This window comes from Haliotis rubra, unplaced genomic scaffold (genome assembly GCF_003918875.1).
Source record: "Haliotis rubra isolate DU_JTF1 unplaced genomic scaffold, ASM391887v1 Scf1405, whole genome shotgun sequence".
NCBI lineage: Eukaryota > Metazoa > Mollusca > Gastropoda > Lepetellida > Haliotidae > Haliotis > Haliotis rubra.
In genome coordinates, this window is record NW_025765343.1 from 73,472 (window position 1) to 97,681 (window position 24,210).

At 41.6% G+C, this 24,210-nt stretch overlaps 1 protein-coding gene and 2 long non-coding RNA genes across 4 annotated transcripts in view; 2 read left to right on the forward strand and 1 right to left on the reverse strand.

Annotated features, from left to right (window-relative positions):
• The window catches only part of LOC124268933 (piwi-like protein 1), a 34,335-nt gene extending 14,282 nt beyond the window's left edge, over positions 1-20,053 (forward strand). The window contains exons 8-20 of the mRNA XM_046703960.1: positions 22-133; positions 1,935-2,058; positions 3,566-3,683; positions 4,432-4,549; positions 4,899-5,077; positions 6,425-6,576; positions 9,923-10,047; positions 11,663-11,840; positions 12,382-12,532; positions 12,900-13,022; positions 13,961-14,108; positions 18,372-18,604; positions 19,340-20,053. Coding sequence (XP_046559916.1) covers positions 22-133; positions 1,935-2,058; positions 3,566-3,683; positions 4,432-4,549; positions 4,899-5,077; positions 6,425-6,576; positions 9,923-10,047; positions 11,663-11,840; positions 12,382-12,532; positions 12,900-13,022; positions 13,961-14,108; positions 18,372-18,488 — 1,645 coding nt within the window. The 3' untranslated portion in view covers positions 18,489-18,604; positions 19,340-20,053. The remainder of the gene's footprint in view (positions 1-21; positions 134-1,934; positions 2,059-3,565; positions 3,684-4,431; positions 4,550-4,898; positions 5,078-6,424; positions 6,577-9,922; positions 10,048-11,662; positions 11,841-12,381; positions 12,533-12,899; positions 13,023-13,960; positions 14,109-18,371; positions 18,605-19,339) is intronic.
• Positions 19,912-20,294, reverse strand: LOC124268937. Its single transcript, XR_006896379.1, has 3 exons — positions 20,222-20,294; positions 19,981-20,169; positions 19,912-19,924 (listed from the first exon to the last, which is right to left on the reverse strand). It is a non-coding gene; the product is annotated as an uncharacterized LOC124268937 (long non-coding RNA).
• A 77-nt stretch (positions 20,295-20,371) lies between these two features.
• On the forward strand, positions 20,372-22,496 carry LOC124268936. Of its 2 annotated transcripts, none has more exons than XR_006896378.1 (3): positions 20,372-20,455; positions 20,597-20,704; positions 20,943-22,496. It is a non-coding gene; the product is annotated as an uncharacterized LOC124268936 (long non-coding RNA). The 2 variants fall into 2 exon arrangements; XR_006896377.1 differs by having other exon boundaries at positions 20,396-20,507.
• The last annotated feature ends 1,714 nt before the right edge of the window (positions 22,497-24,210 follow it).

The following is a 24,210-nucleotide window of genomic DNA, read 5'->3' on the forward strand; positions in this document are numbered from 1 at the left end:
GATTGTGATATTCGTGCACAGGTACAACAATCGAACCTACAGGGTGGATGACGTTAATGACTCACTCACTCCGACAGACACGTTCAGACTCACCAACGGTACCACCATCACCTTTCAGGAATACTTCCAGCAGGTATGCCGTTGCCATGGCCACAAGACTTCCTTATTGTACATCAAAGTGCACAAGTTTTTAGATTTGTGCTTGTTTTTTGTTGAGTTCTGATAACTGAACTACCCTTTAAGATCCGTGTTAGGATTTGTCTTCAGTCACCCATGCTTGTCGTAAGAGGCAACTAACAGGATCCGGGGGTCAGACTTGCTTACTTGACACGTCATCATCATCGTATTCCAATTGCATAGATCGATGCTCATGCTGTTGATCACTGGATTGTCTGGTCCAGACTTAATTATTTAAAGACTGCTGCCACATAGCTGGAATATTGCTGGCATTGAAAACCAAATCAACAAATAATAAACGATAACCGAACTTGCCTCGTTAGCAGAATGATCACAACTTATAATGTAAATCAAGCTGCTGTTTTAAAATCGGTACATTTGTCGATGGATCCTTTTAATACATTTTCTGTGAATTCTTTTAATTTGGGATTGAGAGAAAAAGAGTACTTATCACAAAACGTATTAATACGCAGTGAAAACTCAGGACTGGACCTGAATATTGAAATAAAATATCTTTGATGCTTGGATTGGACCTGAATATTGAAATGAATATCTTTGATGCTTAGAAGATTTTAGAAGTTAATGGATAATAGAAAAGTATAATGCTTTAGTGTAATACTATAGCTTCTTATACCATTGTCAGGTACCGTTGTCAAGCACTCGTGTTTGACAACGGTATAAGAAGCTATACGAAACATCGCATCATAATAAATAAAGAAGTTGTTATCCATAAAGCATTATACTTTTCTTTCATATTAGATAAAATGCTGGCATGACTCTGAATTTCAGGTTATAAAAATCTTTGGAAAAACTATTTTAGCATGTACATGATTTTTATTGCATTTTGTCTGTAATGAATGTTTAGTTGCCACTGCAAGTTTGCAACTGGCCAATGTGATACAGATCGGTGTTACCTATCCTTACTTCTATTCACAGAACTAACAATATCAGATGGGGTTTAGTTGTTTATGCCTCTGTTAACCCAGCAGGAAATGGGTACCCAGTAGTGGTGTGACGATTCGACGATATGAATCGATGCATCAGTACAGTGAATCGATACAATGTTTTACGTCAAATGGGCCACGATACATCGATGTTTAACTTTGAATATTGCTGAATTGTGATATCTGTCAAGATATACCATTTTTAAAATCAGCACAAATTTCATTCTGTTATGTGACTGCAGTGACAGCACCCAGCAACACGCAGATATTAAAGATGTTTTTGATCTATGTTGTCTGTTTATAACAGTATTTTGTTTTATGTATTTTGTACTTGTTTTAAAAAGTAGGACCTGATGTACTTTTTTTTTAAATTAAAGTTTCTTTCATTATTTTAACCATTGTTTTTTATCTAAAGGGGTTTCATAGTTAGTGTTAGAATTAAAGGTTTTAGAATCATGATACATATCGTATCGCCACCTTTATATCGGGATTCGTATCGTATCGCAGCTTAAGTGCACAATACTTCGGCAATATATCGTTGTAACTAAAAGTTTAGTATCGTGATGTATTGTATCGCAGTTTGTATGCCAATACCAGCACTAGTACCCGGTGGGATAAGTCATATGACTACTAACCCTCTAACACCTGACAGACAGCTTGGGTTATCCGGGGTAATAATGTCCAGTATGTTGTATGTGTTTAGAGTGTGCCTGTGCAACATGATGTTCACCGATATATGTGTGGTCTTATTGTTGTTATTATCATTATGCTTTACATGTTTACTCTTGGTAACAACTTCTGTTGTTGATCCAGCACTACCAGATCACCATAGTAGATCAGGCCCAACCACTCCTGATGTCCAGACCAACTGGCCGGGATCGGAGGCGTGGACAGACTGGACCCATCTACCTGGTGCCTGAGCTCTGCTTCATCACAGGTAACATCTTTTATGCTATACTTTATCATTGTAGACCATACCTGTGCTTCTGGTTTCACCGGACGTAGCCTAGTGGTTAAAGCGTTTGCTTATCACGCCAAAGATACCGGTTCGATTCACCACAGGAGTACAATGTGTGAAGCCCATTTCTGGTGTCCCCTGCCATGATATTCTGGCATATTGCTACAAGTGGGATAAAAAACCAAACTCACTCACTTACTCACTCACTTCTGGTTTCACCATACCCATGCTTCTTGGTTTCACCATACCCATGCTTCTTGGTTTCACCATACAAATGCTTCAGGGTTTCACCATAAACATGCTTCAGGGTTTCACCATACCCATGCTTCAGGGTTTCACCATACGAATGCTTCAGGGTTTCACCATATCCATGCTTCAGGGTTTCACCATACCCATGCTTCTTGGTTTCACCATACGAATGCTTCAGGGTTTCACCATACGAATGCTTCAGGGTTTCACCATATCCATGCTTCAGGGTTTCACCATACCCATGCTTCAGGGTTTCACCATACTCATGCTTCAGGGTTTCACCATACCCATGCTTCAGGGTTTCACCATACGAATGCTTCAGGGTTTCACCATAAACATGCTTCAGGGTTTCACCATACCCATGCTTCAGGGTTTCACCATACCCGTGCTTCAGAGTTTCACCATAATGGTATCAGACCTGTTTCACTTGAGGCTTTCCTTCCCCAACTCACTAACACAAAATTGATGATCCCTATCACTTCAGTTCAGTGTATGCACAGAGGAAATAGTTGTAAGTTATCACACAAAAAGGAAGAAAAATGAAAACAGGGCTTGTGGACTAGCGACCCAGCAAATGCAAATGATGGTAAAACTAGTGAATGAGTTTGTAGGTACACCTCTGCTAATCATTATTTTGTCTAAGTGTATCAGTGTAGCGTGTTAAAGAACTCCATGGTTTCAATAGTGTATAGGGCAGACTATAAGATCAATAATCGAAAATAAGATAGGAAATGTTATGAATGATTAACAATATAAAAATAGTGCCATCTATACTATCGTACATGAAAACCATTTGATAGAATTAAGTTTTGATTTAATCACACATTACACAAAGTTGTTTATTCATGGGATGTTGCTAAATCATGTTCAGGAAGCTTTTTTGTTAGTAACGCATGCATAAACCTGTCGCCCCTCACTAGTGGTGTGAAATATATCAGGGCCGGATCCAGAAGGAGGGTGCAGGAGTGCACTGTCCCCCTTCTCCCCCAAAAGGTTTCCCTGAGAAGCATTTCCCCGTAACCTTTGGACTTCATTACCGGTATATATGTGCAGCCCCACCTCCGTGTTCTCTGCAATCCTGGATCCACTCCTGTATATTCCTTTCTTTCAGACTTGTTGGTCTTTTTTAATCCTCCGATATTTAACAATAATTGATCAATATTTAGTTGATAATTCTCGATATCTATGATCTCGATCGAAAGTCTGCCCTAATAGTGTAATCTGTGATTTGTTCCAGGTCTTCCAGATGAGATGCGGCTAGGCTATTTAGTGATGAAAAATGTGGCTGTTCATCCCAGAATCCCACCCAATGATAGGGTTGACAAGTTACTGAGGTTCAGGAACAGGCTTGAAAGGTGAGTTCGCCGATGTCTTGAGAATGGACCAGAGTAGGCTAGTTCCCTGCTGCCTTTGTGTGAAGTTGTTGAAGTGGGGATTGGTTGGTTAAATGTTTTTTTTCTAATTAAAAGTGTGAGTGAGGTTGTACGTTTCTATTAGAAGAGATCAGAAATAGGTTTCTCATATTTTGTTTATCTTCTTGTTTTTTAGCTCCAAATCAGCAAAATAGATCTTTAGCTGTTAGTCGATGATGTTGCAAGTTGATGGTTCTTTCTTAAGCACTGAACCAGTGAAGATCCGGATTAGAATGCTGGTGGTAAGAGCTGATCGACAGTATCGGGTGGTCAGACTTGCTGTTTTGGTTGACACATGTCACCGCATACCATTGATTGATGCTCATGCTGTTGATCACTGGATTGTCTGGTCCAGACTCAGTTGTTTACAGACTGTTGCCATATAGCTGGAATATTGCTGAGTGTGGTGTTAAACAAACAAAGAAACAATCATAGACAATGGGAAACAATGGGAAACAATGGGAAGTATCGGCAGTCAATATTGTGTCATATCTTCCCACAACTGTATTCAGGCAATTTTCATCATTCTGACCTTGTTCCCAAAGTGGGTGGTGGTGTAGCCTTGTGGTTAAGGTGAGATGCAGAAGACCCAGGTATCGATCTCTCTGATCTGTAACGATAGCAAGCAGATCATCCATTGATTTATGTTGTGATGCTACGTTGTGTACCCATCAATGTTTTGTTTTGTCAGAAACCAACAAACACATCAAGAACTTGAAAACTGGGGGTTTGGATTCTCCGAAACACTATTGGTAGTGCGTGGACGTATCCTTATTCCTGAACAAATCATCGGAGGTGGAAATGTCAACGTAAGTGGATATCTGCTTGAAAGAATACCTTAAAAGACATGATGGCATGGCTTGTTGTTTCTACTATCGTGATCGCCATGCCTGTGGCTTTGACTCCGAGGTCCATCCATGGTACAACCCTGACCATGTCATGGAAAAATACGGATTAAACTTCTTTGGAATGCAGTCTCCATATGTAGCCTCTGACGAATTCCTGTCAACAAACCTGATCTTGTCCTTTTTGATAAAGCCATATTGTTGGAATATTGCTAAAAGCGACATGAAAACATACTCACTCACTCTACTGGATAAAACCATGCCATTCAGTCTGCTTGTGTGATGGTTCAGTTCATGTTTTTCTGTCTTGTAGTTCTCTTACAACCCTAAGTATGGACGTTGGCTTCATAACAAGAAGCCCCTGGTGACTGTCGCCCTTAGAAACTGGCTCATCCTGTTTCCAAAGAAACACGACGAAATAGCCCTTCACTTTGTGTGGTTTCTCGAAAGAGCGGGTCAAAAGATGGACATGCAGATCTCACATCCAACCAAGTAAGTTGTAAATCCCTGCTTCAAATGGATTAGGATTGGTCTCTTACCAACCCCCTACCCGTGACGATCCGCGTTAGAATTGGTCCTCGGCAACCCATGCTTGTAAGGTGGTCAGACGTGTTGACTTAGTTGACACATGTCATCGCATCCCAACTGAGTAGATCGATGCTCATTCTGTTGATCACTGGATTGTTTGGTCCAGACTCGATTATTTACAGACTGCTACCATATAGCTGGAAAATTGCTGAGTGCAGCGTTAAACAGCAAACCAACCAACCAACACTTATAAACCTATCTCCCATTTTCTCTGCAGTAGAGTAGGTTCCTTCCAGAATCGGGTAAACCTCTGCCGTGACTTTGCACTGATCATTTCTGAACCCAGGTTTTGAAGTACACGTTTCGAAACCTCATATCAGGTTAAATTTCGTCCATTTCATAACCTACGTTTTGAAATGACCAGTATTTATGATTGATACGACTTTGTCTTGCTATGACTGAAAACTTCCAATATATAGTGGCGATAACTGGTTTCGAACCTGCAACTCTTCGCTCTCTAACTTGGCGGTTTTATCCACTCGCCTACGAAAGATCGCTCTGAAGAATGAGATTGTTTGTCAGTATGAACCATGTGTCCCTCACAAGACGGGGTTTTACAAGCTCCGTCCCTGCTGCTCGAGGGCTTTACAATCCCAACCAAGCCCTTGGAGTCGTGTTTTATCCTTTACTTAGCAACCCCAGGTAGATGTGAATATTGAGATCAACTTGGTTAATGCATATCATTGTACATCACAATTGGAAAGATCGATGCTTATGACGTAATGATGTGTGAAGCCCATTTTCAGGTGTCCCCTGCCATGACATTGCTGGAATATTGCCGAAAGCTGCATAAAATCTAAAACTGACTCACTCTGCTAATTAAAGAACTGTGAAAACATTGTCAAGACAATGTCCCTTGTTAAAAGTTTAATTGATGCGTTAATGTCAATACTCGTGTGTGTTCTTTGAAACCAGTAATTTTATGACCATCCATGTTGCTGAATGACTGCTACCCATGAAGATCCTTATAAGCATTGATTTTCAGTAACCCATGCTTGTCGTAAGAGGCAGCTAACGGGATCGGGTGGTCAGGCTCGCTGACTTGGTTGACACATGTCATCATATCCCAGTTGCATAGATCGATACTCATGCTGTTGATCACTGGATGGTCTGGTCTAGACTCGATTATTTACAGACTGATACCATATAGCTGGAATATTTCTGAGTGTGGCATAAATCTAAACTCACTCACTTACTGAATGTCTGCACTTACCACCATTTTTTTTGCTAATAAAGTGGTGTTTTTATCAGGATTGCCTTGGATGACGACCGGAACGAAACATATCTGAGGGCTTTGAGGAACTCCTTGACCTCTGACCTCCAGATGGTGGTATGCATAGTCAGCGACAACAAGAAGGACCGATACAATGCCATCAAGAGGTTCTGTACATGTGAGATATCAGGTCTGTTGGATAGTTTTGCAGGGGATCAAGTTAAAATATATAAAAAAACAGGGTTCATGCAGGTTTGAAAAAGCTTACAGTTTTGACATTTCCCGTAGTTTCACCCTAAATATGCTTTAACTTCAATTTAGCCTTGAAAAGGTCCTAATGGTCAGTTATGTGCCCTAAAAAGCCCTATATTTAGCAAAACTTATAATTTTACATTAAAGTAATACATAACAAAGATACCTTGCAATGGTAGTGGTTGTTAGTTAATCTCCATCGCCATGAAAATTTTCCCATGTAGCGATGTAGTTAAGAGTTATTTTACACTCATGATTGGTCTCATATTTGACCAACCTTGTGTGTATTCGACTTCATTTGTGTTATATTGTGTTTCTATAGTTTCTTAGAAAGCCCGTACAAACTCCTGAAATTTTATAAGTGATAATTTGTACGAACCCTTAAAAAGTATACAAATTTTTAAAAGCAATAGTGAAGGCGTAATATGACACAGGGGCTTGTATTGCTGAAAATAATACGTCCTGGGTCCTACAAGCGTACACTGATATCCATATACATATAAAGAAGGAAAGGGATGTAACGCACACAAACTTGTCAAACACCCCCCTCTCGTAAATGGGCGAAATCTGGGTGGGAAATTGTGAAATACACAGCCGGAATTCTTATTGAAATAAAGCCAGATGATTTCCCTTTCGATTAATTCCAAAATTATCAAAATCGGTGCACTATTGACCGAGTCACTTTGCTTGGAACTCGGGGAAAGACAACTTTTTTCATTTGTCGCCAAAACCTGCCTACAAAATCATCGCGCCTCTCGGGCCGAAGAAATACTAAGTATTTCAATGGAAAAACCATCGTGAAAAAGACATAACCTTTTGTGTCGCTAGATATTCCGCTTTAGCATTACAACATCTCAAATGAAATGAGTTACTGATTTTACCTGCCATACCGACTTTATTGGAAAATTAAGCGGTGTATCGGTGATCGAGGCCACCATGTTTGTCCTTCACCTTCAATAGACTCAAGCACCAACGACGAGCTACTCTCTGATTGGTTAAAAAATAAAATACCAGTATTATGTTTATTTAGGTGGGCGCGATATTTAGGAAATAAAGTTCGTCCTCGTGCTTTAAATATAATAGTTAAGGGCAAAACTATACTTTATTACAAAACACATTGGGGTAGAAGCGAACTTTATTTCCTAAATAGAGTAGGCGTCGTTGGTCTTGAATCAGGAGTCTATTGAAGGTGAAGGACAAACATGGTGGCCTCGATCACTCGATACCGCTAATTTTCCAATAAAGTCGTGTATGGCAGGTAAAATCAGTAACTCATTTCATTTGAGATGTTGTAATGCTTAAAGCCGAATATCTAGCGACATTTAAAAGGTTATGTCTTTTCCCGACATACGTTTTCCATTGAAATACTTAGTATTTCTTCACGAGAGGCGATGATTTTCGAGAAGCAGGTTTTGGCGCACAAATGAAAAAGTTGTCTTTCCCCGAAGTTCCAAGCAAAGTTACTCGGTCAATAGTGCACCGATTTTGATAATTTTGGAATTAATCGAAAGGGAAATCATCTGGCTTTATTTCAATAAGAATTCCGGCTGTGTATTTCACAATTTCCCACCCAGATTTCGCCCATTTACGAGAGGGGGGTGTTTGACAAGTTTGTGTGCGTTACATCCCTTTCCTTCTTTATATGTATATGGATATCAGTGTACGCTTGTAGGACCCAGGACGTATTATTTTCAGCAATACAAGCCCCTGTGTAATATGATTACATGTATTAAATATTCTTTAAAGGAACTACAAAACCAGATGCCTGAAACATTACACGAGTAGCTTAAAAAATGTTTCAGGCTCAGTTCCAAAATTCTGTTACTAAGATGATACTGTCCCGTTCTATCTCCAATACTATCTCCCATACTATCTCCCGTACTATCTCCCATACTATCTCCCATACTATCTCCCATAATAACTCCCATACTATTTCCCATAATATCTCTCATACTATCTCTCATAATATCTCCCATAATATCTCCCATAATATCTCTCATAATATCTCCCATAATATCTCCGTAATATCTCCCATAATATCTCTCATAATATCTCCATAATATCTCTCATAATATCTCTCATAATATCTCCCATAATATCTCTCATAATATCTCTCATAATATCTCTCATACTTTCAAGGTTTGCAACAATCGCTGCACTAAAATCACTCCATGCGACAAGACCCTGATCATATTTCTGCTGACAATGTCCTCATAAAGGGGCAGTTGGGGTAGCCTAGTGGTTAAGGTGTTTGCTTATCACACCGAACACCCGGTTCAGTTCCCCAAATAGGTACAATGGTGTCCCTCACGGTGGTATTGCTGGGATATTGCTAAAAGCGGTATTAAACTCAACTCACTCTCTCACTCTCTCACTCATTCCTCATAAGACATTTTAGAGTAACAAAGGTCCACATTGGGTCCAACCTTGACCCTGAGAAATGATTACCATGCCCTTGTTTGAACCTAAATTGGCACGTGGAAAGCTCATCTCCATGGAGAGGGGAGGATTGGTGGTTTGATGCCCCGGCACCGTCACACCAAGTGTCATTAAAAGATGGTACTTGTCTTTACCCTGCCTGGTGTTTGGCATTAAGGTGTAAGACAAGGACTGGTCACTTCAGAGTTATGTCCCCTGGCACCGACACACCAAGAGTCATTACAAGATGGTACTTGCCAAAAACCCTGCCTGGTGTTTGGCATTAAGGTGTAAGACAAGGACTGGTCACTTCAGAGTTATATCCCCTGGCACCGACACTCCAAGAGTCATTAAAAGATGGTACTTGCCAAAAGCCCTGCCTGGTGTTTGGCATTAAGGTGTAAGACAAGGACTGGTCACTTCAGAGTTATCATTTATGTCACACCAATACATTACTGCAAGTAAGAGGTTATCTATAGGATCGGATGGTCAGGTTCACTGGTTTGTTTTGAAGCATGCTTGTCATCAGAGGCGACTAACGGGTTTGGGTGGTCGGGGTCACTGTCTTGGTTGACACATGTCATTGTGTCCCAGTTGAGCAGATGGATGCTCATCATGTTGATCACTGGATTGTCTGGTCCAGACTAAATTATTTACAGACCGTGCCATACAGATGGAATATTGCTGAGCAACAAACAACCAACCAACATTACTGCAAATTTTAACATCTTTCAGAGACAGAAATGAAGCCTGTCAAACATCTGTTAGTACAGATGAGTTAGTTATGAGAACAAGGTTTTGTAGAAGGCATGGGTTGGAACAAATGAAAGGTACTATCCATTTCATTTTTGTCTTCGCTGTTGCAGTCCCATGTCAAGTAGTGTTACAGAGGACCCTGGCTGTTTCGCGGTTGATGAAGAGTATGGCTAGAAACATAGCAATACAGCTCAACTGCAAACTGGGAGGAGAAGCATGGGCGTTGGACATTCCTGTAAGTACATGATCTTCAATGATCCAGCTTGGAATTGCTTCTTTAAGAGGCATTTAGAAGTTGGAGCAGTAATGAAGGATAAAATATATCATATGAATGAACGTTTTTATTACAGTGAGAGTGGCGTTTCGATGTAGGTTCTAAAACTGGCTTCATAACAGTGTTAGATCCTACACCACTTGTGTGTGTGTGGCTGTGTGTGTGTGTGTGTGGCTGTGTGTGTGTGCATGCGTCTACAACTCTTTTCCTGTGCTTGTGTACCGCTCTGTGCCTGTGACTGTGCACTGCCCTGTGCCTGTGTACCGCTCTGTGCCTGTGACTGTGTACTGCCCTGTGCCTGTGTACCGCTCTGTGCCTTGGCCTGTGTACTGCCCTGTGCCTGTGTACCGCTCTGTGCCTGTGACTGTGCACTGCCCTGTGCCTGTGTACCGCTCTGTGCCTTGGCCTGTGTACTGCCCTGTGCCTGTGTACCGCTCTGTGCCTGTGACTGTGTACTGCCCCTGTGCCTGTGTACCGCCTGTGCCTTGGCCTGTGTACTGCCCTGTGCCTGTGTACCGCTCTGTGCCTTGGCCTGTGTACTGCCCTGTGCCTGTGTACCGCTCTGTGCCTGTGACTGTGCACTGCCCTGTGCCTGTGTACCGCTCTGTGCCTTGGCCTGTGTACTGCCCTGTACCTGTGTACCGCTCTGTGCCTTGGCCTGTGTACTGCCCTGTGCCTGTGTACCGCTCTGTGTCTGTGTACTGCCCTGTGCCTGTGTACCGCTCTGTGCCTTGGCCTGTGTACTGCCCTGTGCCTGTGTACCGCTCTGTGCCTTGGCCTGTGTACTGCCCTGTGCCTGTGTACCGCTCTGTGCCTTGGCCTGTGTACTGCCCTGTGCCTGTGTACTGCTCTGTGCCTTGGCCTGTGTACTGCCCTGTGCCTGTGTACCGCTCTGTGCCTGTGTACTGCCCTGTGCCTGTGTACTGCCCTGTGCCTGTGTACCGCTCTGTGACTGTGCACTGCCCTGTACCTGTGTACCGCTCTGTGCCTGTGTACTGCCCTGTGCCTGTGCACTGCCCTGTGCCTGTGTACCGCTCTGTGCCTGTGTACTGCCCTGTGCCTGTGTACTGCCCTGTGCCTGTGTACCGCTCTGTGACTGTGCACTGCCCTGTGCCTGTGTACCGCTCTGTGCCTGTGTACTGCTCTGTGCCTGTGTACCGCTCTGTGCCTGTGCCTGTGTACTGCCCTGTGCCTGTGTACTGCCCTGTGCCTGTGTACCGCTCTGTGCTTGTGCCTGTGTACTGCCCTGTGCCTGTGTACCGCTCTGTGCCTGTGTACCGCTCTGTGCCTGTGTACCGCTCTGTGCCTGTGCCTGTGTACAGCTCTTGGATTGTATGTGTTCATGTGTATGTGTCTATGTCTGTGCCTGAGTATTTGAGTGTGTGACTGTATGCATACTTGTACAGGTCCACTACAGATAACAATTCCCTCCGATTCCCCCATGACAGGTGTTCGAGACCTACATTTCACTAAATCTGTCAAATGCACAGACTTTATAATGTCTATAACACAGTAACTCACCTGGTTGTAGACCTCATCATGGTCGGCTTCTACAGCACACCGTTAACTGTTTCAGTTTGTTGTTCCTGTCATGGTGATTGGTATCGACACCTACCCGGACATGTCCATGAGGAACTGGTCCGTGTGTGGCGTGGTTTGCAGCATGAACACCATCTGCACTCGCTTCTACAGCAGAGTCATCTTCTATGAAAGTCATGATGAGCTGATCAATAGACTGATGCCAGTATGTAGAGGTATGTCATTGGTAGTAATGGACAGGTAACATCCCAGAATTGTCTGGTAGATATAAGTGTAAGGACAGGTGACATCCCGTCATTGTCTGGTAGATATAAATGTAAGGACAGGTAACATCCAGGCATTGTCTGGTAGATATAAGTGTAAGGACAGGTGACATCCTGGCATTGTCTGGTAGATATAAGTGTAAGGACAGGTGACATCCTGGCATTGTCTGGTAGATATAAGTGTAAGGACAGGTAACATCCAGGCATTGTCTGGTAGATATAAGTGTAAGGACAGGTAACATCCCGACATTGTCTGGTAGATATAAGTGTAAGGACAGGTGACATCCTGGCATTGTCTGGTAGATATAAGTGTAAGGACAGGTGACATCCCGTCATTGTCTGGTAGATATCAGAGTAAGGACATGCAACATCCTGGCATTGTCTGGTAAATATGAGCTTAGTGACAGACGACCTGCTTGTAATGTTTATTGTTATTTTGGCCATTTACAAGACGTGTCAACTGTACGTCTGAGTGTATCTCAATGTATTTTAGAGGCCCTGAGGTTCCTGGAAATACGTGGTGTTCTACCTGAGAAGATTTTCATCTATCGTGATGGTGTCAGAGAGGGCCAACTGGATGCCGTAGTCAGTCGTGAGCTGCCACGGGTCAAGGAAATCTTTCAACAGTACAGGGAGAACTACAGGTAAAGTTTCCTCTCTTCTATCTCTCTGTTAGATGTCCACATTGAGCTTGAAATAAGTTGCCAATAAACAGTATTCCAGATATATCATGGCATATCAACTCAAACCGATGCAACCGACCACGACTTGGGACAAACCCAAGAGCATGGATGTGGCGTTAACAAACTGCGAAACATATTTGGGGTGAATTCTAACACACAATCTCAGGTTTCTTCTTCTCAAGGGAGGCAACTCTGCATGGTGACCTTGACAACGCTGCTACCTGTGGCCCCAATTGAGTTATGACTGGGGAAAAAGAAGTCTGCTTTACTAATGTTTTTTATGCTTGTCATTTTTGCTGTTTTACGTCAAAGGTTATTATTATTTCAGTCCACGTTTGTCATTCATCGTGGTGAATAAGCAAATCAACACACGGCTGTTCATCAGGACCACTGATGTGGAAAACCCTCCTCCTGGTACAGTGGTGGACTCTGTCATTACCAAACAGGAATGGTGAGCTTAGACATGGGAGATGTGGCTTAGACATGGGAGATGTGGCTTAGACATGGGAGATATAGCTTAGACATGGGAGATATAGCTTAGATGTGGGAGATATAGCTTAGACATGGGAGATATGGCTTAGACATGGGAGATGTAGCTTAGACATGGGAGATAAAGCTTAGATGTGGGAGATGTGGCTTAGACGTGGGAGATGTAGCTTAGACATGGGAGATATAGCTTAGATGTGGGAGATATAGCTTAGACAGGGGAGATGTGGCTTAGACATGGGAGATGTGGCTTAGACATGGGAGATGTGGCTTAGACATGGGAGATATAGCTTAGACATGGGAGATATAGCTTAGATGTGGGAGATATAGCTTAGACATGGGAGATATGGCTTAGACATGGGAGATGTAGCTTAGACGTGGGAGATGTGGCTTAGACGTGGGAGATGTAGCTTAGACATGGGAGATGTAGCTTAGACGCGGGAGATGTGGCTTAGACATGGAGATATAGCTTAGACAAGGGAGATATAGCTTAGACATGGGAGATATAGCTTAGACATGGGAGATATGGCTTAGACATGGGAGATGTAGCTTAGACATGGGAGATATAGCTTAGAAGTCAAGCCTGACCACCTGATCCCGTTAGATCCCGACAAGTATGGGTTACTGAAGGCTCATTCTAATCCGGACCTTCACGGGTGTGAGCATTTAGGGGTGCGGTGGGGTAGCCTAGTAGTTAAAGCGGTGCTCATCACACTTAAGACCCGGGTTCGATTCCCCAAAATGGGTACAACATGTGAAGTCCATTCCGGTATTCCCTGCCTTGAATTTGCTGGAATATTGCTAAAAACAGCATAAAACTAAACTCACTCACTCACTCAGCATTTAGGGGATGACCTGAAGTCTGGTCATCTATAAAATGTTTCTTGACTTGTTCTGTAATAGTTACAACTTCTTCCTGGTGAGCGAGTCGGTGAATAATGGCACAGTGTCGCCCACCCAGTACACCGTCATCTGGGACGACACAGGACTTCGTCGAGAGCACCTACAGCGACTTACCTTCAAGTTGACCCACCTCTACTACAATAGGCCGGTCAGTGTCAGCCAAGTGTGCAACTAATTTTACGATCATTCCAATATATGGACAAATTTGCTTAAATATGCATAAATGATTTTCAAGCTATATAGACTAGTCAAATTTCTCAGAAATGTGAATGCATGAGGCATTTTTGAGTAAAAGCAAGCAAACAACATTTTCTGGGGTAGTTTTTCGTGCTGAATACGAATCTGTTGTTTGCTAAGCTCAAAAATGCCTAATTAGGTCACAAATTGGGTTCAAAGGTCAATGAGTGCAAAATTCAATATTTTTAAAAAGTGTTTTATTTATCATTCTCCATCCATCCAATGAACTCATTTTACAATATATTGATTAATAATGTTACCACAGGATTTCAAAATGTTGGATTTCATGGAAATGCTGAAGGAAAAACTTTGTATTTTTGCAAATATCTCCCTTATGGAGCGACTTTTAGTTTTTGCGTGAAGATCTACTTTTTACAAGCATTTTTGCTCAAAATGCAAAGCAAGGCTGAATTTTTCTCCTTTTGTTGACAGAATTATATTCCAGGCAAACTGTTTAGATCACAAAAATCGCATATTAAAGTTTATAATTACTTCAAAGGTTAATGAGTGTGACAGGATGCGATAGGCATTTTTACATGTATGCCACGCGAATGCTTTTATACTGCTTCACATGCATGTCAAATGAAACTGCTTTCATTCGTGCAGTGAGTTTGATTAATGATTTTAGCAACATAATTACCCACAGAACAGTTCAGGAAATCACAGGAACAGGTGGGAACCCTATCCGATAATGTGTCAAATACATAGTATGAAGATGAAGGCAAAAGTGTGCTATGACTGAAGGATCGAGGCTGTACTAAAAGACTTTGCTATCACATGTTTGGTTTTAGGAATCTATGTGCCGGAGGATTTTGTTAGTTGACGCACTGCACTGGTACTTTTTTATTCAAAAGGTGCAGTGTGTGTGGACCAGGAGAGGTCATCAGTGGCGGTATATACGTAGCACTGGTGTAAGTTTGTTTCTATTCACAGGCCAAGGTTTATCATTTGAGCTTTGTATCATATGTCAGGAAACCAGTCGGTCTAAAAATACCCTCTACAACCAGACAGAACTGGGCATATTGACTGTCTAAGTAAATTTATGTGGGATGCCAAAAGGGCAAAAACTGACAGAAAATGATAATTGGATAATTCTTTGTGCCTCATGAACACAGCAGACAATTCAAATATGTGTCCATTCTCTGCACGGTGACATAACTCCTGACACAACCAAGCCATGGCCATATCAGCTCATTTGCTGTAAGTTTCTGCCCTTTTGGAATCCCACAGAAATTAACTTAGATGTGATAGCATGATTCGGCTGCTATTAAATCATTCACGTCTATAATACATTCAAAGACCTTGTGTGCATATTTTGCATTTGTGCACACTTTAGAATGTATTATTATGGTAGAAACATGGCTCGTCTTCTGCTTGCTTTCGGAGCTGTGACAGAAAATACACAACGTCAAGTTCACTGTTGAAGTACCCCTGCATAAAAAGCGGTATCCTTCATCTGAAACACCAGTCTGCTCATTTCCTTGTGAAGCATTGGACTGTTCCTTGGCAAGCCTTACATTTATTTTTCCCTAATGTGTGTATGCTGAATAACAGAGTTTGTGCCATTTTAGATTAGGGTTGCCGTCAGGAGATTCTTCAAAGAGGAACGAAAGCCTGTCTACAGATAACCGAACTTTGCAATGTTTCAATTTGTGCCTGAGCTGGGTGGCCTCAAAGATGGATTAGATGCCCAGTTATGTCTGGTTGTAGAAGGTATTTTTAGACCGACTGGTTTCCTGACATATGATACAAAGCTCAAATGATAAACCTTGGCCTGTGAATAGAAACAAACTTACACCAGTGCTACGTATATACCGCCACTGATGACCTCTCCTGGTCCACACACACTGAACCATTTGAATAAAAAAGTACAAGCAGTGCATCAACTAACAAAATCCTCCGGCACAAAGATTCCTAAAACCAAATATGTGATAGCAAAGTCTTTTAGCCAATCCTTCAGTCATAGCACATGGCTTGTATGCATTTATGTTCCACTTTTGCCTTCATCTTCATACTCTGTATTTGACACATTATAATAATAATAGTAAAAATAGTGCATTTCTAACGTGCATATATCCATACTGAAGTATGCTCAGAGTTCAGCAAAGTTGGAAAGACATCAGGAAAAGGTGAGTTTTCAGTTTTGATCGGAAGCTAGAGAAGTCACTGGTGTTCCGGAGAGAGAGGGGAAGATCATTCCAGGCTGTTGAAGCTGCGTAGGCGAATGATCTGCCTACGTAGCAAACACTGTTTGCTCTAGGAACAAGCAGAAGGTTTTTGTCCTGAGAACGAAGGGATCTAGCTGGTTTATATGACATAAGAAGATTGGAGAGATAAGCAGGAGCGCATCCAGACAGGCAGCGGTAGGTGAGGCAGAGGAGTTTAAAGCGGATCGGTTCTCGATTGGAAGCCAATGAAGAGATTGAAGAATGGGAGAGATGTGGTCAAACTTCTTCGATCTAGTCGAGACGATACGCAGCATTTTGGATTCGTTGAAGTCTCTTGATTTGTGATTTGTTTGCACCGGCTAGGAGAGAGTTACAAAAGTCCAGGCAGGTCATTACATGGCATAAGGTGAGAGTTTGTGCCGAATCTATAGTCAGGTATTGCCTAATGGAACTGATATTGCGTAGAGCTGCAAAACAGATCCTAGAGAGATGTGGTATGTGATCATCCAAAGAGAGGTCGGAGTCAAGGATGACACCAAGATCTCTTACTTTCTTCGAGAATGGAATACTTTCTCCATCAAAATCAAGAGCATTCAATGAGCACTGGGAGCAACGTTTTGCAGGACCCAGTAGAATGCACTCTGTCTTTGAACTGTTCAATTTCAACATGTTGTCAAACATCCAGCTCTTGGTTTCCTCACATCACTGTTGTAGGTCGTTCAAGGCGGGTGTTGCTTGATCCATGGTGGGTAAGAAGACTTTGTACATTTTAGGAATCATCAGCAAAGTGATGGCGGTCAACATGGTGGGCTTCCATGATTTTCCCAAGATCTTTGATGTAAAGACTGAACAAGACCGGACCTAAGACCGATCCTTGTGGGGCACCACAAAATAGATGAGCTGGATTAGAGTAATGATCCTCTATCAGTACTTGCTGGTGATGGGACGACAGATAAGACTTGCACCAGCATAGAGCTGTGCCATCAATGCCATTATCAGATAGGGTTTCCACCTGTTCCTGTGATTTCCTGAACTGTTCTGTGGGTAATTATGTTGCTAAAATCATTAATCAAACTCACTGCATGAATGAAAGCAGTTTCATTTGACATGCATGTGAAGCAGTATAAAAGCATTAAATTAGTGGCATACATGTAAAATGCCTATCGCATCCTGTCACACTCATTAACCTTTGAAGTAATTATGCGCTTAATATGCATAATATTTGTGATCTAAACAGTTTGCCTGGAATATAATTCTGTCAACAAAAGGAGAAAATTCAGCCTTGCTTTGCATTTTGAGCAAAAATGCTTGTAAAAAGCAGATCTTCACGCAAAAACTAAAAGTCAGCTCCATAAGGGAGATATTTGCAAAAATACGAAGTTTTCCTTCAGCATTTCCATGAAATCCAACATTTTGAAATCCTGTGGTAACATTATTAATCAATATATTGTAAAATGAGTTCATTGGATGGATGGAGAATGATAAATAAAACACTTTTTAAAAATATTGAATTTTGCACTCATTGACCTTTGAACCCAATTTGTGACCTAATTAGGCATTTTTGAGCTTAGCAAACAACAGATTCGTATTCAGCACGAAAAACTACCCCAGAAAATGTTGTTTGCTTGCTTTTACTCAAAAATGCCTCATGCATCCTTAAACTCCACATTTCTTAGAAATTTGACTAGTCTAATATTTGCTGCAACGCTAATATAAGTAAATGGTTAATTTTTTATATTCTTTTTGCAAAAGAATTAATAATCTGAAACTACAAATGTGATTTGATGTCAGCTTCTTTGTCAGTCTGGATTGTGGGGTAGCCTTGTGGTTGTTAACACGATTGCTCGTCACACCGATGACCCAGGTTTCTCTCCCCTCATGGGTACAATGTGTGAAGCCCATTTCTGGTGTTGTCCACCTACAGAGTGGTGGAATATTGCTAAAAGTGGTGTAAAATTAAACTCGTTCACTTTTTGTCAATCAATGAATTGTCCTATCTGTTTCAGAGGACCATCCAAGTACCTGCCCCCTGTCAGTATGCTCACAAACTGGCCTTTCTAGTCGGACAGAGCCTACACCGGGAACCGTCAATACACCTGGCTGACAGACTGTACTACCTGTAGTCAGATCACTTCGTTAGTCATCTGTACTCCTGGCTCACAGACTGTACTACCTGTAGTCAGATCACTTTGTTAGTCATCTGTACACCTGGCTGACAGACTGTACTACCTGTAGTCAGGTCACTTCATCATCTGTACACCTGACTGACAGACTGTACTACCTGTAGTCAGGTCACATCGTTAGTCATCTGTACACCTGGCTGACAGACTGTACTACCTGTAGTCAGATCACTTTGTTAGTCATCTGTACACCTGGCTGACAGACTGTACTACCTGTAGTCAGATCACATCGTTAGTCATCTGTACACCTGGCTGACAGACTGTACTACCTGTAGTCAGATCACTTCGTTTGTCATCTGTACACCTGGCTGACAGACTGTACTACCTATAGTCAGATCACGTTGTTAGTCATCTGTACACCTGGCTGACAGACTGTACTACCTATAGTCAGGTCACTTCATCTGTACACCTGGCTGACAGACTGTTCTACCTTTAGTCATATCACTTCATTAGTCATCTTTATACGTGGTGGCTGACAGTCAGGTCACTTCGTTAGTCATCTGTACACCTGGCTGACAGACTGTACTACCTGTAGTCAGGTCACTTCATCATCTGTACACCTGGCTGACAGACTGTACTACCTATAGTCAGGTCACTTCATCTGTACACCTGGCTGACAGACTGTACTACCTATAGTCAGGTCACTTCATCTGTACACCTGGCTGACAGACTGTACTACCTATAGTCAGGTCACTTCATCTGTACACCTGGCTGACAGACTGTACTACCTGTAGTCAGATCACTTCGTTAGTCATCTGTACACCTGGCTGACAGACTGTACTACCTGTAGTCAGGTCACATCGTTAGTCGTCAATACACCTGGCTGACAGACTGTACTACCTGTAGTCAGATCACATCGTTAGTCATCTGTACACCTGGCTGACAGACTGTACTACCTGTAGTCAGGTCACATCGTTAGTCATCTGTACACCTGGCTGACAGACTGTACTACCTGTAGTCAGATCACGTCGTTTGTCATCTGTACACCTGGCTGACAGACTGTACTACCTGTAGTCAGGTCACATCGTTAGTCATCTGTACACCTGGCTGACAGACTGTACTACCTGTAGTCAGATCACATCGTTAGTCATCTGTACACCTGGCTGACAGACTGTACTACCTGTAGTCAGATCACTTCGTTAGTCATCTGTACACCTGGCTGACAGACTGTACTACCTGTAGCCAGATCACATCGTTAGTCATCAATACACCTGGCTGACAGACTGTACTACCTGTAGTCAGGTCACATCGTTAGTCATCTGTACACCTGGCTGACAGACTGTACTACCTGTAGTCAGGTCACGTCGTTAGTCATCTGTACACCTGGCTGACAGACTGTACTACCTGTAGTCAGGTCACGTCGTTTGTCATCTGTACACCTGGCTGACAGACTGTACTACCTGTAGTCAGGTCACATCGTTAGTCGTCAATACACCTGGCTGACAGACTGTACTACCTGTAGTCAGGTCACATCGTTAGTCATCTGTACACCTGGCTGACAGACTGTACTACCTGTAGTCAGGTCACATCGTTAGTCATCTGTACACCTGGCTGACAGACTGTACTACCTGTAGTCAGATCACTTTGTTAGTCATCTGTACACCTGGCTGACAGACTGTACTACCTGTAGTCAGGTCACTTCATCATCTGTACACCTGACTGACAGACTGTACTACCTGTAGTCAGGTCACATCGTTAGTCATCTGTACACCTGGCTGACAGACTGTACTACCTGTAGTCAGATCACTTTGTTAGTCATCTGTACACCTGGCTGACAGACTGTACTACCTGTAGTCAGATCACATCGTTAGTCATCTGTACACCTGGCTGACAGACTGTACTACCTGTAGTCAGATCACTTCGTTTGTCATCTGTACACCTGGCTGACAGACTGTACTACCTATAGTCAGGTCACTTCGTCATCTGTACTCCTGGCTGACAGACTGTACTACCTATAGTCAGGTCACTTCATCTGTACACCTGGCTGACAGACTGTTCTACCTTTAGTCATATCACTTCATTAGTCATCTTTATACGTGACTGACAGTCAGGTCACTTCGTTAGTCATCTGTACACCTGGCTGACAGACTGTACTACCTGTAGTCAGGTCACTTCATCATCTGTACACCTGGCTGACAGACTGTACTACCTATAGTCAGGTCACTTCATCTGTACACCTGGCTGACAGACTGTACTACCTATAGTCAGGTCACTTCATCTGTACACCTGGCTGACAGACTGTACTACCTATAGTCAGATCACGTTTCATCTGTACACCTGGCTGACAGACTGTACTACCTATAGTCAGGTCACTTCATCTGTACACCTGGCTGACAGACTGTACTACCTGTAGTCATATCACTTCATTAGTCATCTTTATACGTGGCTGACAGTCAGGTCACTTCGTTAGTCATCTGTACACCTGGCTGACAGACTGTACTACCTGTAGTCAGGTCACTTCGTCATCTGTACACCTGGCCTACAGACTTTACTACCTGTAATCAAGTTTCCTAAAACATTGTTCAATTCTAGTGGATGTTAGTTGATGCACCCAATGGAGGCTTTAATACACTACTTGTATTGGCTGATCATATATTGTAGCAGTTGTGCAGTGCTGTGTGTCCAGGTAGTCTTCTTCAATATTATAAGAGGCTTCTTTCTCTATTTGTTTGTTTCCAAATCTGAGTTTGATTCAATTGACTTGTTATGTTTTTACCGGGGACTGTTTCTCATTCAGCTGTGTCTGATGATGTGCAAGTCTGAGTATTGATGTCAGGATAAAAACAATACTATTTACACCCATTACAACCCATGCTTGAAGTAAGAGGTGAACATATTTCCAGCCACATCTGTGGCCGTATGCATATCTCCGGCGTACGTCCTATTCCGGGCGTAAATGTGAACTGCACCCAAGTGCAAATCTACGCCCTACTGCATATCCATGACGTTGGAAAAGTTGCACCTTACTTTACGTCCCAGAGTAGGTGGCGTAAGCAAGGCGTAACTGAGCAATGGCGGCCGTAGTCTATCAACACCGCAGAAGGCACAGAAACCGGATATTCAGAGACAGAACGAACCGTTGGAATTGTTTGACGATCTGCAGCTCCATAGTCAGACTCAGATACTGTTTACTCGTAAACTATTTACCTGAAATACTTTAAAGGTGGGGGTTCAAACCTATACACAGATGGGGTGTGACCTCCTTGCCTTGTCAAAGCTGTCTTTCGATTCAAAGCAATGCAGTATTCAAGTACATTCCATGATATTTCACAAAGTGACTTACCGGTTCATGATGAAATTAAGCCATAGTGTATGTATATCCATAGAAGTATGTTATGAAGGCTCATGGTAAAATGTATGGTTGCAGGCAGCCTACTAAACATACATTTTGAAAATATATTTCTCTTTTCAAATCCAGATTTGAATTTCCCACTGTGTCAGTCAGGTGGCCAGAGTAGGTGCGTTTCCATAGATACAAGCCTGTGAGTTGGCTAAAAGTTTCATTCAGGGTTTCATATTTCAGGCAGGCTGTGAAAATGATCCCCTCCCCTGACCCCATGCTGTGCAGGGTTAGAGCTGTACACATATTTGATGCTGACATCATGTTGAAGATTTTATTTTCAGAAAATAAGTAAAATTTGAAATTTCATATATGCTATTCAAATTAATCTCTTTAGTCATCAAAATATGTAGAGAAAAAGCTATTTCTAAAAAGTTTATTCTAGTAGTAAATTCCAATTAACCTTTGATGATAAGCCAGGTGCCAGGCACCCATGATCACAGTCCTGTTACTCAGATAACATCTAAACTGCTTAAGAGGTTAAGGCATTTAGAAGTTGAGTAAAGAAGGATAACAATATATGGATGCTTCTTTATTTATCATCGGTTTGCTTGATGGCGGTGTTAGAACCCACCATGTTGCTCTAACAGCAATAAAGAAGTTGGTCATCCATATATTGTTAGTCCCTGACCTGTATGTCAAAATGGGAGACATTATTCATGGGGTTTTCGGAGATGGTTCACACCTCGGCCTTTGGAAAACTATCTTGCAACATTGTAGGGGTAGCCTAGTAACTATAGTATGACCAGAAATTATTGAGAATATGTTTAGGAATATGTTTAATTGGATTTCTAGTATAAACAACCTTGACCAGCTATCAAGTGCTTGGTTTCATTAAAGAGAGACAACTCCGTTAATCTTTTCATTAGTTTGTGAAGAGTTATGCCAACAGGCACCTTTGTGTTTTGAAAAATATTGCAAATGGTATATTGCAATAGACAATGATCGGTGTTGTTTTTTATTTGTGCCAAATATTATATATTTTGTCATGGTTAAAGGGTTTTTTAAAGCTTAATCACATAGTGATATTGCAGTATGAAAATATTTCAATAGATATGCAATATATGCTTTTGCATCACAATATATTGCAGTATGAAAATTTTCTGCAATACCCAGCCCTAATTATCTGGTCCAGATTGGATTATTTACAGACCGCCACTGTATTGATGGAATATTGCTGAGTGGCAGGAGCAAATCATGAAACCTTTCTCATTTCGAGTAATGCTGACAAGTCCTAGAATGATGATAAACTTTACCAGCCGACTGTTTCACTAGTGACCAGTATGTTTTTTAATGATCTGTCTGGCATTCTTTTAGGTTTTAACGGTTCGAATACTCCTTGTGTCATCGCTAGAGTTTTCCATCCGAAATGAACGTACATGAAATTGAAAACAAAGGCACAGAAGGCCGTTTTCATTTTATGAAAAGCCATCAATCTATTTGCCACAGGTATTGGGCAGCATAAGCAGCAACATCAACCCCATAGAGGTTAAGAAGTTTTCGATTTTTCATACGACTTTGGTTGATCCGTTGAGTCATGGCCATATTAGATCAACATATTTATGGTAGTTTGGAGTTTAGATATTATATATATTAGACCTCACTGGTAAAACTGACACATCTCTTTATCTGCATCTGATCTATTTCTTTATTCTGAAATGTTACATTTACATATATTTATGGTATTTTGAAAATTTAGATATTATATATATATATTTTTTTTGACATTAGATGACACTCACAACATTAAATGACACATTAGTTTTAGAAAAATAGAGTATTAGGTTAGTTCGTAAGACAGAAAGTTCGGCAAATATGTTTCGATTTTTATTAAAATTATGACACCAGTTTACTTAATTAAACAAGAGTTATAACTAACTGATTTTAGTTCGATATAACCACAGTTATTTCGACTGAAATGTACTGCAGGTGGTCGAGATTAAACAATAGTTCGTAACATCCGTCAGTTCGTTATAAGCGGGTTCGTTCTATTCATGGTATTTTGCTATATTTGCCTGAATATTTGTCATCATCAAATAGAAACAGTACAAAAATAAATAATCATAAGAAAATGCAACTAAAAGGAGTACTCAATTGTCCGATTGTATACTGAATTCCATTAAAACTACTGACAAAGTTTATTTCTTTTAGATTCTTTCAGTTATTAATGTAAGTACTGCCATAAGTATTCATAAGAAAATCAGATTGAGCCGAAATGTAGGTTGATATATTGCCATTCTTCCTTAGTTACATCGTGAATATTTCTGTATTTCTGCTTTTATTAAATAAGTTAAACTTGGTCATGTATACATTAAACACCACTGT